Below are 16,217 nucleotides of genomic sequence, written 5' to 3'. Positions count from 1 at the left end.
GATTTCACTGAGCAAGGCATCCATTCCATTTTCATTTGAGGACTTTCCTATTCCTGTTTCACAGTGAAAGTGAATAAACTGAGGAGTAGCTGGGATTTAAAAGGCCAATTTACCAGTTTCTCTCTTTTATCTTTCTACAGAGACATTTTTATGAATGAGATAAAAAAACTACATGTCCTGTCCAAATCTTCCTGCCACAGCAATAACACAACTCTCTGTATGGATGCTATACACAAGACTACAAGTGTAAACACACTGTCCTCTACACAAGTACAGGAAATATATCTAGCTACAGAAATATATAAGCCTGAAACTGGTCCACTTTCTCATTTTCACATAAAAGTGTAAATGAAATGTTCCAAAGTTATCCTCTGGTTCTAATATCAGAAAGTGTACATGAGGTCAGCTCAAGGTGGTTCTCTCTGTATGTTAGGAAAAGCCAAGGTTTTCAGCCCTGCTGCTGTACCTGGAGCTCCACACACGGTGTTGATGGCAGTGGACTGAGAAGACAGCAGCTCATCCAGCAGCCGCTGAGCTGTGGGTAGGATCTGGACACACAAAACTGAATGTGGTAAATGGTCTGTACTTGCATAGATCCTTTCTAGTCTTTGACCTCTAAAAGCACTTGAGCACTACACTCACATTCGTGCATCATTCATACACTGATGGCATGTATGAGAAAGCTAACCATTCACACATTCACTGAGCCCCCAAACCTGTGATTAGTGGGCCTCTGAGCCTCAGCTGTCCAGCAAAAACATTATATCATACTTGCATTTTCTTCAAAGGTTAGATTCATGGAGCAGACAGCTGGTTCGGGACAGGGATGTTACCTGCTGAGGCAGCTCACTGATGAGGTACTGGGCAAACTTTTGGAGCTGGTCCCTCTGCAGCCTTGACAAAGACTCAGAGACTGGAGCCCTCAGACACACTGCTGATGCCTGCGCGAACACACACACACACACTGCAATGAATACCAACACCCAGTGACCTCAGTTAAAATGTAAACATTTGTTTAAACTAGTTGATTCAACATGCTATAGTGCCAACACATCATCTGGCATGTTATGTTATAGCTACATGCTATTTTTATCATGATTTTCCCTCCTTACGTTCAAGAAACTCAAGAAACAAATACATCTCCTGATTCAGCTCAACCAGCTGTGACACCATCACTTACACAGTCAGTAGCGGATACTGTGATACTGTGAAACTGTGAGGTTTTCTGAACTAATCTCATACTGTTGCAACTGTTGCAAGCCCAATGCATCCTGTGGTATATTAATACTTATGTTTGGTCTTCTGTTGATAAAAGGAGATCAGTTGACTTGATGAAAATGTGATACACTTTGCTAGAAGTCCTCACATTGTGGATCCTGAAGAGGCAGAGTGCCACCACATGGGCGCACCATTTGGCCCCCGCACCACAGGTGCAGCTGCAGGAAGTGATGCGGCAGCGATCAAACATGACCGCCACATTGTAGGCTCCTTTAGACTGACCAGCCTGACTGGACACCACCGTAGCACTGAGGTGGAATCCTGGTACACAGAGGCAACCAAAGACAGACAAACAGACAGAATCAGAGAAGACCACAGGGAGAGTTTGAGCAAAGAACCAAACACACTTCTTAGCTTTACACTGGATTTGGCTTAACTAGTCTAGTTGCTGTAGTTTACAACAGGTGTGAAAGCTGTCTCTATGACTCTGTTGAGTGAGAATGACAGTTGAACCCACCAATCTGCAGAGGATCTTTGACAGCTCTGATTCTGTAGAGCTGCTCTCCACGCTGGAATTCATCTGGACTCCCGTTAGCCAGGCAGGAATATAACCTGCAGCAGGACGAAGACAACAGACCACAAAGAGGTGACAGAGTGAGAAGAAGAGAAAACTACAGAGGAAAGATTTCAAGGGAAGACAAAGAGGACCACATCAGCAAGAGAATCACAAAGCCGAGTGTATCTATAATAAATGCGACCCGTTTATCCATCTGTCTCTCTCCTCTCCGAGCCTCTGATGCCGTTCAGAGCTTGTGGTGTTGTAGCGTGATGACAGGACCATGATGAAGAACATATTTCACAGAGGGCTGATAAACTTCTCCCAGAAACCCAGCACTCAGGGGGGACACAATGGAAGAGTTCAATCTTCCAATTTACAGGACTTCTGCAAAGACTCACAAGGATGAGCAACTAAAGTTGAGTGCCAGTTGGTGTCAATTCAAGCCACTTAGTTCATTTACAGTCTGCTTTCAGGTTGTGCCCACCACCACTGAACACCAACTCCCTTTAGTATTTCATCCTCAAAGACTCAAAGGAAGAAAATGACTTTGGTATACAGAAATCAAACATATACTGATATATACTGATCATGCTTAATATTATGTTTAACTAACCAATGCAAGAAATACTGCAGTTGATGCTGAAACAACATAAACTGTGTTAACAGGAAGTTTTTATATTATATTCGTACATTTAATCAAGATAGAGATGCCATGTGTTCAGACTTTTTTGTAGTTAATAAAACAAGAAATGGGAATATGAATTTACAACATGACCAGTAAATTGATCGGAGCTTGCAATGAAAGAAAATCTATCTTGAAATGCCACTCTGCTGACACATAGGTCTTCCAAGTGCCGGTGTGTGTGACAGTGTGTGTGTGTGTGAGCCTCTCTCTGCCCCCCCCTCACAGTCCTTGGTAGAGCCAAAGACGGGCACAGTGAAGCTTCAGTTTATTACACCTACCCTTTTCACATCAGTCAGTTAGTGCACATCCCTTTAGATCCACATTTCAGACAGACACGTATTTTGATCTATTCTACATACCCAAAGGTCCCAAACAAAATGTATATGCACACTAGCGTTCATACCTTTGGTTTATATTTGCTAATCAATCAGTCACTATACGATTATCAAGGCCAGACAAATTCACCAATATGACATTGTCGCGATATCTCCAAAAAATCTGAAATAATACTAATATTACTTATATAATCTGTATACATCCTGTGTGCTTCCAGCCCACTGCATCCCAGCAGCAGGAAGAGTCATCTGCTTCAGCGTAGAGTTTGTCCCAGGACAGACTAAACCCAAAGCATTCATTTACCACCATGCCAGTTGCTAAACCTTTGTGAGTTGTCACCCATTCGGCAAGACAATGATTTTGCTTTGTATAAATGTCTAGCACTGAAGCTGCCTCAGACTATCATGTCCTCTTGACGCCCTGCCAGTAAATTCTGAACCTAGACAGGCTGCCTTCAAGGCATTGTACCATAAAATTGAAAGTCTTGTTGAATTGGATGAATTTAAACTTTTATCTTTGGACCTTTTCAGAGACGTGTGTGACTGTGACTGATGTGAGACTGGCTGTGGTTTGTTGTGTGTCTTTACTGCTGTTCTATGTCTGGTGGACTAGAGATGTGGATCTTAAAAAGACTGCCCGATTAAAGGTTACATGTGTATATCCAAGCCCAACCCCATACAACATTTACTAAGTACTGTTACTCAGGGTTAGCTGCTTTATGCTGACTGGGTTCATTGCTTTATGCCTCTCATACTGAATGTGTTTGTCATTCATGACAGTTACCCTAAAGGACCGACAATGAAGGCAGCATTTTGTCGACTTCCTCGCCTGGTACAGGTCTCTCTGCTCTTTCTGGACTACCTCCTAAAATGAATCTCATCAGAACATTCTCTCTTCATGTGTCTGCAACAACATTGGCATGATTTGTCTGGAGGCATGTTTTCTGATCAGATGTGGTGCTTATGAAGTTTGCTGTGTTGGCAATTAAGGCTGGATCCCAGTGGGGGGGGTCTGCGTTGCATTCCAGTTGCAATGCGGCTGCTGGAGCTGATTGTGCCCACTCTAGTCAATGCTTTAAAATCCACCAGAAGCGGCTCGGCGCTCCGCTAAAGATACGCCTGCTCTATTTTCAACGCAGGCAACGTCAGGCAAACAACAACAGCAAACAACAAATGGCAAAGAGAATCCGGTCAGTTTTAAAAATAAAAGCCCCCGTGCAGACTGGTATATTCCACCATCACATCAATATCATTATATAACATTAATATTATAGTATTGTTAATAAAAATGAATATTAACCAGGCCAGACATTAACCGGTCAGAGGGTTTTTTTAACACCATGATCAACGAGAGGTTCGTCTTAGATGTGGAAAAAAAACAACTTTCACTTTGGCCGCTGTCTGTAGCCACAGCACAACAAACCAGGTAACACACACAAGAAACACCTTTAAAACAGACACAATACAAAATGTAGCTTGTTTGGACATGTTAGAAGCGTGAAAAACAGGACACAAATCCAAAAAAAATCCAAAAAATCTGAGCAAGCCAATTAAATCAGCCACGCAAAACACTCTGCGCCTGACACGCTTCTGAAACATCCGCGCTGAACGCAACAGAGACGTACCCGGTGGGATTTCAGAGTTACACAAGTCAACAACAAGTTAAACATTTCTCATTTTAAATGCAGAAACAATAAAATCAATGTAGGATGTCTACAGAGTAGTTTACATACGCCCTTTGCTGATGTGATGAAATCCTTTTTCCTTTTTAAAGGATGATATCAGCCTGTACGTTATGACAAACAGGACATGTAAGATTCACGGCTTGCTTTGACAATAACATGAAAACAGAATTGACAGTTAAGCGTTCATTCATGTAGACTTGTGTAGGGCCATTAACACAGAGGGAAGCTTTGTCAGCAGGGAGGAAAGACATATTTGTTGCACAGAGCACAGAACCAAGGACTGGTTGGGAGCAGAATAGCTCAGGTTGGTAAACATCACCACTATAGTGATTTTCAGTCAATATCCTAGTAGCCTAATTACCAACAGACTGTGATTTCACTGGATTATTTATGTGAGTGTCTCATCACAGAGAGAGTAGTAGTGGCGGCCAGCACTTGGGGAAACCCTGTCTGATGTGTGAATTATATGAATGGAGCTTAAGCTACTTTGCATTTAGTTCTTCTGATCTTAAAAAGAGAAGAGAGGTTATCTCTTAATAAATAGATTAACAGCTCATAGCTGGGAGCGCATCACCTAATTGTAATTGTCTCTTCAACTGTCAACAGCAGACAAGACACTGGCACATTCCTAAAAGGAGGTGAAGTGAAAAAAATCCAGGCTGGTTTTCAGCATTCTCACCTGATGTCCTCCTCATTCTCTGGGAAGCTCCAGTAGGCGATGCGGAGCTGCAGCTGTTCTGGGACAGGGGGGTAGACTTTCTCCACCACCTCGAATGGGATGTGAAACGCTACCTGCTTTGCTGACAATTCCACCAGTGGAATCACTTGGCCATCTGAGGAAGACCACAGAACAGAGAAAGACCAGCTCAGTCAGCCATATTGAAGAAGAAAGACATCAGGTAGTGTGTGTATTTATGTTCCTTCACTCTGATCTCACATGATGGAGAGATGCAGCTTAAATGACCACAACCTCCTTACTAGGGATGCACAGATACCAGCATTAGCAGTTGGGCGACTCCCTGCCATGCAGGAGAGCAGTGTGCATGGCTTGTCACTATGACAGATCAGCAGTGTTAATCTGTTAAGGATGGTTGGTGGTGATGCACGGGTCGACCCACTGCCATGGGTAGGTTCAGGCAGGTGGGTCCAAAAACTGTCAAAAGAGTGTTTTGAATTTTATAACTTACAGAAACATGAATGCAATAGTCCACCTTCTGTTCCCACTCTCCGTCACTCTCTCTCCCTCATACACACACACTGAGTGTGTGTTGCAGCACTCAGTCCGTCTGGTGCCTCTGTCCTGACAGTTGCTGCTATAATGCATACAGTCAGGTCACATAGTTTTGTGGGTTGGCTCTCATAAGGAGTCCAGTGGCTGAACCTGCTTCAGTGAGCAACCACCACCTACTTTTTTTTGTCTTATACTAATACTACATACATACTAATAATTATCTAAACTAATGATTATCATATATAACAGTTACTCATGTGACATCTGCCCCTCTGTGGTAGCTACTGACATTTAAGCAACAGTAGTCTAACAACTGACACAAGTATAATGGTAATGTGCTGGAAATGGTACAATGAAATGGTCTTATTAAGCACTCATATCGATACTCGGTATCAGCATGCACCCAAATGTAAATACTGTAGGTATTGGTGTGTGAGGAGCAGTGTTTCTCTGCCCCCCGGATTTGAATTATCAGTCTGTTACACAAATATTGAAATGTTAAAAGCAGTGTTACAGTCGCAGTGTGACTATCTCTGGCCTGTTTGGATCAGGTCTGTCTTTGGGCCTGTTTTGAATCTGGTCTCAGGTCTCTGGCATTGCATTTATGTATATGCATGTCAGGCAGGTTTTCCACAGGTCTGCTGCGGACCACTAAGAAATACCCATTGGATTATAACAGTCATCATAGCTTTCCCTCTTGCACCAGCTTTGGGACAAAAAAACTGTGGGTTGAATGTGAGTGGAAACATTGAAATGTCAAGTCAAGATTGAAATGTCAACACTAATCCTATACCGTTAAAAGCTGGTATAGCTCTGACAAACTAGTGCCACACTGGCACGGGCCTAAGAACAGCAAAAATCATCCGTGTGTTGTTCTTTCTATCCAAAACATCACTATAGTGGGGTGGAATGAACCTAGCAGAATGAACCTCTGGGGGCCACAAGTACAACGACAGACTTAAGACTTTGTTATGGGATAAAATATCTATGATACAGAAACTGTGACCAATGAAGAAATCAAATCAAACAACGTGTGTGTATCCTGAAGAGAGGGCAGCATAAGCACAATGACAGGAGTCTTACTGAGAGCACACTGGTCTGCCACTAAGAGAAGAAAAAGTGATGGTCTCAGATTACAGACCTCATTTCCAAGCCACTACTGTTTGCCATATATGGAGGAAAGCACTGTGTTCATAAAATGCCATTCCTGGTGTAAAGGCTCAGGGGCTCATGGTTACAGGCCATGGGAAACACAGCAGGACAAGCAGACTAGCATCACTCATACGTTATATGGGAGATCTCATTCTGCCAAATCATTACCTCATGATGAAAATGACTGGCTTAAATGATGATGATTACAGACCTGGCAAATGAATCTGTGACAGAATAAAGAAGTAGGTAACAATATTGTAGCATTTGCTGCAAAACAATTGATCCCATAAGAAATAGATTTGCTTGTATGCACTCACAGATCATTAAATGGACTAATTCAGGCATCACCTCAGCCCTAACCTAACCCACTAAATGTCAGTACCACCTTTGACATGATGCATAAAGTTAGTTGGACTTCATCCAGGGAGCTGAGTATACATGAAACACACTATGAATAACTTCCAGGAGAGACTTTTTTTTTCACGTTTGTGTGGTCAAGTAATAAAACCTTATTTATAGAGTGTAGTAGCAGAAGGCCAAGTGAATAAACAAGCATGGCCAGAGTGAAGTGTGAGTGTGATCTTCCTGGAGGACCCCTCTGTGAGCAACCAAACAGAACTCAGCGTGTCAGAAGGATCCTCCTCTAGCTATGGCAGCAGTCTGTTGTATTCTTCCAAGAGCTTGACGAGGACAGACTTAAGACAGCCGTAAGCAAAACTAATAACATATCTTTCACCATTTATCACTCCGCACACCACTTAACTGGATTTGCGTGACAATGTGTGTGATCTTATATAAATACACATATCCAAACCCAACTCATTAGAGAGTTTCACTTTAACTTGCTTTATGTTTTTTCACAGTTAAATTACACAATTGTTATTATCAAAATGACATTCCAGGAGCTGTTTCTGATAGTTGTACTGCTGGTGTTTTTATGTCAGAGCAACAGGAGTTTTGGTTGTGCTGCAGAGGTTTCTGCCTCAATAGGATCAGTGTCCAGGTTGTATTGCTCAAGTAATTAGAAAAGTGCAATGATTTCCTTTCATGCAACAGCTCACCAAGGGAAAGCAAATCTTTAGGACTACATTGGAGTCACTATTTGTGGCCATTTTAAATTGGTGGTTTAATTGTTAAACTGAGCCGGACTCATCTTGATGCCTTAATTCAACTGCAAAATCATCCATTTAAAGAGAGCTTTAAATGAGATGAGTGTGAAATCACCAGTTGTACCAAGACAGTCTGACTGCCCGAGTGTAAAGAGCTAGAAGCTGAGGAGAGAGGGGTGGCTGGCTAGTAACAGAGATCACATTTCAAGTCTTGAGATTGGCTGTTGCAGGTGAAGAGCAACAAGATGACCACCAATCAGCTGCCAGCACAGTGGGAAACCACTACAACAGCTGTTCCTTTGTAGCTGGCTGGTAAGGAGCTGAGGACTCATTCACTCTTTTCACTGGCTTCCTCATGTCCACCCTCAGTCCGTTTCTCTCCCCAGGGTGCATTCCATCAATCGGGGCTCTGCATACTCACTTAGTGGTGACAAAGGCAAAGCAATTCTCAAAGAATTTTCAGTGCCCTGCTGTAGAGCACCACCGCCTGCTACAAAAACAGCACTGAACAACACAGCAACACAGCAAACATACAATATGTGGTGCTCTACCATGCCGTAATGTTAATGGCACCAGGCCTGCCCTTGTTCTGGTCCTGGAGGCCCACTGCACTTCAGTTTGAGTGTTTTCTTGCTGGAGCTGTCTGCAGATCAGATTTCTTTCATAGATTAAAGTTCATGCCAGGTCTATTGTTCTTTGGACATTATCAATATTCTATGGTGAGGAAGGTTTTTACAATGCAGTAGCTATGTTATTCATCTCATTTCATCATAACACAGAGGCCTGGCCTGTAGGGAATGTTGACTGTACCCAGTGTTGGTTTGACATTTATTGCTTGTATAGTAAAGGACAGAAGGAAAATGCTAATATATATATACTGTATACTACCTGGGGAGCGAATGTGATGAAGATGTGTGCAGGACTAAACACTGAAAACGTGCGAGGTGACTCTCACGCTGATGACTACACTCCCTTGAGAACTGAACAGCTTGTGTTCATACAAAGTGAACAAAGATTATGAACGAGTCTGTGCCATGCTCTGCTTTTAATTGTCTGCCTCTGTCTCAGGAGAGAACAAAGCTAAAGTTAGCTCAATTTAGTTTAGCTCAGTTGAGCAGCAACATCTAAAACCGTTTGGATCACAAACATGTGGTCTTGCACATGGATTGGAAATCTGATACACTAACTGTCCCGTGAATTCAACTGTAAAATGGTTTAAAATAACCATACTGTGCTTCATCACATTTGATTAGTTTCTTCTTAAATTCTATTTGAAACTTCCACACAAACAGAAACACCTGCCTTGACACTGGAGTTAAAAATAAAACAGTAAAACTAAGAGAGCTTCCAAATGAGAGCAATCATTTCAGGTGTTAGCGGTTTTAAGGTTAACTGGTGCCCATAAAGACCAGACTGACTTCAGTCAGCGGGATGCCTCCTTCTGCTCTGCGTTTACAATCTGACTCTCCTCCATGTCTGCCCAAATCAGCTGGATTCACGAGATCACACGAGAATCGCGAGATCACGCAGTAGCAAGATCATGCGAGACAGTTTGTGAATGGTTAAGTGTGAATGAAATGTTACAGCACTTTGAGTGCTTGAAAAAACTAGAATATAGACTTGCTATACAATTACTGTCCATTTAATTGAAGTTTTTCGATCAACACTGAACGTGGATTGTGAAAATGAAATGATTATGTGCAGTAGTGCTGAAATATAGGTACTTTTCGTTAAAAGCGGTTCGGTACTTAGAATCTCCACTAGTACTATCCAACTCAGGCGCTTGTAACGTCTCTGGTCAAGGCACATCTGCCTGTGAATTCATCCCCACTGAATGAGTGTGAGCCTCAGCTTCGACAGAGAGAGAAGCAATGCCTCTGCCTCAACGACAGCGTATGATCATCAGAAATAGTCCCACGGTAGCTGCTGCAGCCTACACATCCAACACTAAAGGCGAAACCAGTAGCATAACAAAGCCTCCATGCAAAAGGTGTCACACAAGTGAGATAGCACTTCAAATCTCGCCAAGCACCTCAGTGGGTGACACCAAGACCTCTCTGAAGTTTCCGAACATGACAGGTTAGTCAATAAGTTAGCTAGCTAGCCAGCTGGGACTTCTGTAATGTGTCAGCAGCATGGCGTGTCAGCGCCCAGTATTGTTTCAGTTTTAAGTATTGTTTCGGTATCACGTACTGTGATACTAAACTTGGTATTAAGTCAAAATTTGGATATCGTACCAAACACAAATGTGCAATGTGGAAGGGTTCACTCCCAGTGCCAGACCCACAGAGAATGGTCACCAACTCTCTAACTTTTGCCCTGAGCTTTTAAGTCTATTTTAGGTCATTGGTTTGATGGTATGGTTCAGTCTCTGCGCTGTCATCAACCCCATTTCCAGCCACAGCAAATAACTGTTCCTCTGATAAGTTAACAAGTACTGTGCACTGCCTACTCAGCATTGAACAGCAGACAGATTAAGTCAGCTACTAGCTGGTGAACACACTGGAGTATTTAGTAGCTAATGAGCCAGATATTTGGAAACCAGAGTGAATATGGGAATTCCATTGATCCGGTGGACACAATCACACTCCAATGGGACTATAAGATTGACTTGTACCTACTAGATGATTAAGTAGGGAACTGTTTGCTAACAACAGATCTTTGTGATTTAAAAAAGATAAAGATAGCAGCTAAAGCCCAAAGTTACAGATCACAGTGGAGCAGCAAACCACCCCATCACCTGGTCCTCAAGACACAGGACAGTAACATTAAAGGGAGACTTTGCCAGACTTTGTATCATACAATGGTGGTAGTTAAATGAACAATGTTTAACTTTGCTCCATGTTGTCTGTACGAGAGCTCCCAGCGGACTTTTACCGGCTGTAGGGCTCGTGTTCGATTGATTAACTGACCTAGCAATAAGATCACAATAAGAATTTATTGTAAATCAGTTATTCAGTCAAACTACAACAGCCCTAGAGCTGGTTAATGTCGTCTACATGGTTCATTTACATATACTTCCCACACTGTAATTTTATGTTGTTAATTTAATGTTTCCCATTAAAGAGCAGCACTGCTCCTTTAAAGCAGGGTCGGACTTTATTCACTGTTCCAATCATTAAAAAGCAAACACAGCATGTGTATACATTCAGTATCCCTTCAGGAGCTGGCATAGCGTAGAAGTGCTGCTATTGTAGAAAATAGGGTCTGTAAGGCCAAAATGTTAAATGCTAAGTTCATCCCTCTCCTCCTTTCCTCATTGAGAAGCATTTTCTAAATGGTCCACATCATGCATATCTTGAAGAAATCTTCCTTGGTTGGCAGTTTAAAACCCTCATTTTAGTTCACAGGTACATGTTTGATACAATGGGTGGGTTGTGATGCCTCAGAACAGTCACATCAGGATAAAGCTGTCTTTGCAGTGTTTCTTAAACCCTCCACATTTGCATCTGGCCATCTCAAAACCAGAGAAAATTGACAGTACATCCTCATCAGCCACAGAGTTTAGCAACTGACAGGTAAGTCCTTAGTGGACAAAGCAAGATCTGGACGTTTTTCTGCATTTTTCTATCAGTTTTAAATATTGCAGAAAGTAAGTTCAAACAAGAAACAGACACAGTGAGTTGTTAGAGGCGGGGCAGGAGACAGCAGGCGCTTATTGCAGTTTGAGTAAGCCTCAAGTCTCCAACATGTCAGCATACACCCCTGTCAGCAGACATGCATATTAAGTGTATGCAGATGAAGTCAACATGTCAGTCTGAATGGGGGTGTTAGAGACACCTTTTAAAGGTTCGGGCTCAGTGACAGAAGGAGCTCTGGTCTCAGTTACTTAAGCAAGGTATGTAGCAGGCGTCCCAGCAGCAGCTCAGTTATACACTGAACCAATGAATGGAAGTTATTATAGCAAGTCCCCAGGGACATCAATGGGCTCTGCAAGATTTAGGTGCAGTGTGCTCAGTCAGGAGTACAGGTGACATGACACTAGTGGTGGGACAAAAAAAAATCTGATTCAGTTAAGTATCTTTTTTTTTTTAAATGATTCCTTAATGGATCTATAATGCCTGGATCAATATCAAGCCAATGCCAAAGTGGAAAGGCATGACCGACTTTACTGTTGTACTCTAAGAGTGAGGGGACGCCACAGCGCTTCAAGAAAAACAAAGCTGGCACGAGAAAGTAGACGGTGGCACACCTGCACATTTAGATTTCAAATCCAAAGTGGATTCATACACAGAACGCTGTCCTCTGTGGTCACAGCGCTCCGAGCAGGGCACTCAGGTGTCATGGTGGCCAACTGCCCCGGCCCATGATAGCAGGACGGAGCTAACGCCAAAGCATAGCGCTCACGCTCTGGTTTATAGCTCAACCTCACTGGAAAGAGCCTTACGGGGGAGCGTCTACTGTGTCATTCCCCGTTCCACTGCTAGCCGCCGCTGTGTTCTTCCAGGTGCTTCATGTTCCCCGGTGTTAAGAGCATCCTGCAGTGCTGCCATGGACAAGCTCGCTTTTCCCCATGGTACAGTGTTACAGAAAGTCAACTACACAAACTGAATCGGCACCCAAATATCATGATGGTATTGAATGGGCATATCGTTCCAGCCTTATGTGACATCCTGGACCTTTTTACCATTTCCATTCATCACAAAACCAGCTTTAGACCTACAAACACAAACAGAGCATCACATCTATGCAAACCTTTCTTTTTAACCCTCTGAACCACTTGGGTCTAATATCCTGTATACTTTAAAGCCACGTTGCACCGACATGTTATTTTCATGCCAGTCGTGTTTGAAGGCCGCTGACCAGACCCAGCCAGAGAGGCAGACTGATGAATATGACTAACAGACACTCTTTGCCTAGAGGGAGTAGGCTGCCACATCTTAACAGCTCTTCCACCATTTAACCTTTTGTGACATGTCTTGTCACATGATGCCTTTTTAGGCATCATCGAAGACATATTTCTCTTAAGTATTAGCCTGACCTATTCAGAAATGTAGGGATATTTACTTTCGATTTTACAGTTAAGTTCTGCGGGTTTGACCACCGTTCGGCTGTACAGTATGAGCTTCTAACAACTGGCTGGCTGGCTTAATAAACTCAGACTTAAAAATGTCCTTGTGTCAGTAAGCAGAACAGCTCTGTCCTACCAAAAACTAAAGCCAGCTCTCAAACAACAGTAAAACCTCTGACGAAGATGGAGCCAAAACAACTACTAAGCATCATGTGGGCAAGCATAAACATGGGGCATAATTATTAGAAGAATTAACATGACAAATGTTCACCTTTACAACAAATTGCTGTACTGTTAGACCAACTTTTCGTGTGGAACCAGATGAATTTCAGAGTAAACCACTTTATTCTGACTGAAGCAGTTAGAGGAACAGTCATTCTTACTGAGCTCTTATTGTGACAGTTAGCGGAGTAAAAGGCTGCATACGTCTGCTTGTTGATGGGTCATAGTGATGATCATAGTAAACAAGGACATGGAGGCGTCTCTGGAGAGTAACCCCACAGAGGAGCCTGTGGTTGCTGCGAGGCATGTGGAGCCAGTGGGTCCCACATTCCCAGGACTCTTCCATTATATTACATGTCATGGAATGATTAAGATACCCAGTACAAGGAAGGCTGGAGCGGTAGTTTGTCCGCTAACTTAAAAAAGCAAAGATGCCTCTGTGCGGTTGCTGAAGTCTGACAAAACTCATTGACTAATATGCAGGTCCTGCTTTGAAACATAAAGAGTGACAAAGTGAAGTGGTGCAGATGGAGTGCTTTTTTTTTTTTTACTGAGCTGCAACAGCATCAGTTGGAGCCACCAGTGTTAGGAATACTCTCAAGCCACCGTGGAAGTCTCTCTGTATCACTCCAATAGATCTGTATAGTAAACCTACTTATAGTGTATTCATGATTAGGTATAATAGGCTTTCCAGCAACAGGTAACTCTGCCACTCAGGCCATTACAGTCAGTAAAACCTCTCCCACTCACTGTGGAGACCCGCTCATGTATTTCGGATGGGTGGAATTGTGTGTGTGCCCTCCAACCTTTAATCTTGACAGTCGGGGAGTTGGGTCCAGCGGACTGCTTCCTCCACCCCCTCCAGTTCTGACAGAGACTCTCGGCCTCTGAGATGAAGGAGCACAGAGAGTCTTCCTCGAACCTGTCCGAGTCTTCGAAGGAGAACCTCTCTCCATCCTCCCACTCGGCGAACATCAGTTCCATTACATCCACTTTTTCACTCCGTCGGAGTCCAGAGGACCGGCCGCGTCCTTTCTTCGGTCTAGTTATGAAGGGGAGACCCGACAAAGTGTGTCCAACACCCGGGGAGAATCAAGAGTCTCAAGACTGGGGGAGGGGAGGCCACTGGCAACCAAACACAGCTGAGAGGCTTACCGCTGGGCCCTCGCAGCTACATCCTCCAGAACGACGGGGCGGCGGAGGTCTGTAGGGGTACACCCAGCACGAGTACACGTACAGCGGCCCCCCAGGCACCTGTCCTCAGGGTTGTGGTGTGTTCGGGACAGACTACCGGTCACTCAGATGGATGGAGCTGCCCCCTCCATGCTGCCGGGCAGAGTTTCCAGAAGCCCCCGTCTGACTGTAACGTCCCCGTCGCCGACTGCTGCCGCTCAGAGGATAAACCAGCCGAAGCCCCAGCTAGCCGGGAGTGTTGTTACTGTCGGACACGCCGAAGAGCACACGGTGTTACACTGGAAATGTTCACCCTCTGTGCGGCCAAGAGCGCCAATAAAGCGTGGAGCTTTGGAACAACGCTGGCCTCCGTTAGCGGTGTGGTTAAACCTCTAAGAAGTCATTAGGCTGTGTTCCTTCATCAAGACTCTCCAAGCGATCAACTGGATCCTCTGCTCTGGATATCTAGATTATCTGCTGTGCCATTACAGCCGTCCTCAAACTGTTAATTCTCGCCCACAGCCTGTTTTTTTTTTTTTTTTTTAAACGTGCTGGTGTCGAAAACACACGTAGTATTGTCAGATCTCTTATTTGTTCTACAATGAGTGTGCCACTTTAATGTTACTATGCTGGGCTGGGAATGCAAACATACCGCCGACGTTAGCTGAAAGGCTAATTCTGCTAAGAGCAGCTTGCTGAGATAATACAAACAGCTGTCACCTGCTGCCTGACGACTGTACCGGGGTTAAATTTGGTTTTGAAGCGGCGACAGGCTCGTTCAGCTCGGCTTTCCTTCCTTCTGGTCGAACTGCCCCACGTTAGCTGGTGCTATGTGCACTAGCACCGGAGAGCTAACCCCCAGTCGGCTAACTTGAGCTAGCTCCAATAGCTGTTTGTTTACATCCACCGCTGATGCTGTCCACCCGTCGAACGGCGACGACCCCCAGATATTTCTACCGCCTATCTACTGCACTTTGCCATTTTCCTGGGTTATATACGGTTCACAATCCGACATGAATCCCCGCTCCCAGGTCAATGTTTTCCGTTCTTTGTACTGGTGTTAGAGTCGTGTGTGTGCCGTTAAAAGCGGCTGTATTCCTCGGTCAGATGTAGTGCAGAGATTCCTCTGGCTCCTTCAGATACCCTCCGTCCGACTGACACCGGTTGTTGTGGTGTCTTCTAATCGTGTTTGCCTCCGAGTGATTGCGGGGATCCCCGGACCGTTTCCCGTCTCGCTGTCGTCCAGGCTCTGTCAGAGGCTATCAGTCTGCCGGGGGAAGATGGCTCACCTCTCCTACAGCTCCTCCTCCGTCAGCTGATCACAGCTTCCGGCTGCCAGCTCCACACCACGGAGCTCCACACAGGCAGGCGGCCAGTGCCCAGCTCTCCTGGAGAACTAGCTAAATGTCAGCGAACGGCAGTCATTCCTCAAGCCTGAGACTGGGCATTCATGTTATCTTAGTCCTCAAACAGGCCCCAACTACACTCAAATAGCCTCCTCTTTCTGACAACGTGGTGTGTAATGGAGGGCTGTTTTACAGTAGCTTACAGAAGAGTGACAAAGATCCTGTGGCTCCATGACTCACTCCAGGTACCCTGCATGAACAAACCTTGTTATCCTCGGGGTGAGTAGAAGATACTGATGTCAGAGCTTGAAGGAGTACTCAGTTCTTGCACTTAAGTAAAAGTAGGAATACAATGTAGAAATACTCTTACAAGCAAAGGTCATGCATCTGAATGTTTACTAAAGTAAAAGTACCAAAAGGAAAAGTACCCATTATGCAGAATCGCCCATTTCAGAATCAGCACTAACAGCATGAGACTGCTTATCTCACTG

The 16,217-nt window shown here is 44.1% G+C and overlaps 1 protein-coding gene across 1 annotated transcript in view; it reads right to left on the bottom strand.

Moving 5' to 3' along the window:
* The window catches only part of zswim8 (zinc finger, SWIM-type containing 8), a 36,997-nt gene extending 21,355 nt beyond the window's left edge, over positions 1–15,642 (bottom strand). The window contains exons 1-6 of the mRNA XM_070841323.1: positions 14,014–15,642; positions 5,162–5,315; positions 1,736–1,830; positions 1,367–1,539; positions 834–941; positions 467–548 (exon numbers count right to left, since the gene is read on the bottom strand). Of these exons, the coding sequence (XP_070697424.1) occupies positions 467–548; positions 834–941; positions 1,367–1,539; positions 1,736–1,830; positions 5,162–5,315; positions 14,014–14,191 (790 nt within the window). The 5' untranslated portion in view covers positions 14,192–15,642. The remainder of the gene's footprint in view (positions 1–466; positions 549–833; positions 942–1,366; positions 1,540–1,735; positions 1,831–5,161; positions 5,316–14,013) is intronic.
* Positions 15,643–16,217: the final 575 nt, after the last annotated feature.

This window comes from Pempheris klunzingeri, chromosome 12 (assembly GCF_042242105.1).
Source record: "Pempheris klunzingeri isolate RE-2024b chromosome 12, fPemKlu1.hap1, whole genome shotgun sequence".
NCBI classification, from domain to species: Eukaryota; Metazoa; Chordata; class Actinopteri; order Acropomatiformes; family Pempheridae; genus Pempheris; species Pempheris klunzingeri.
The sequence above is the reverse complement of the archived record's forward strand: the minus strand, read 5'-3'. Positions and strand labels throughout refer to the sequence as shown.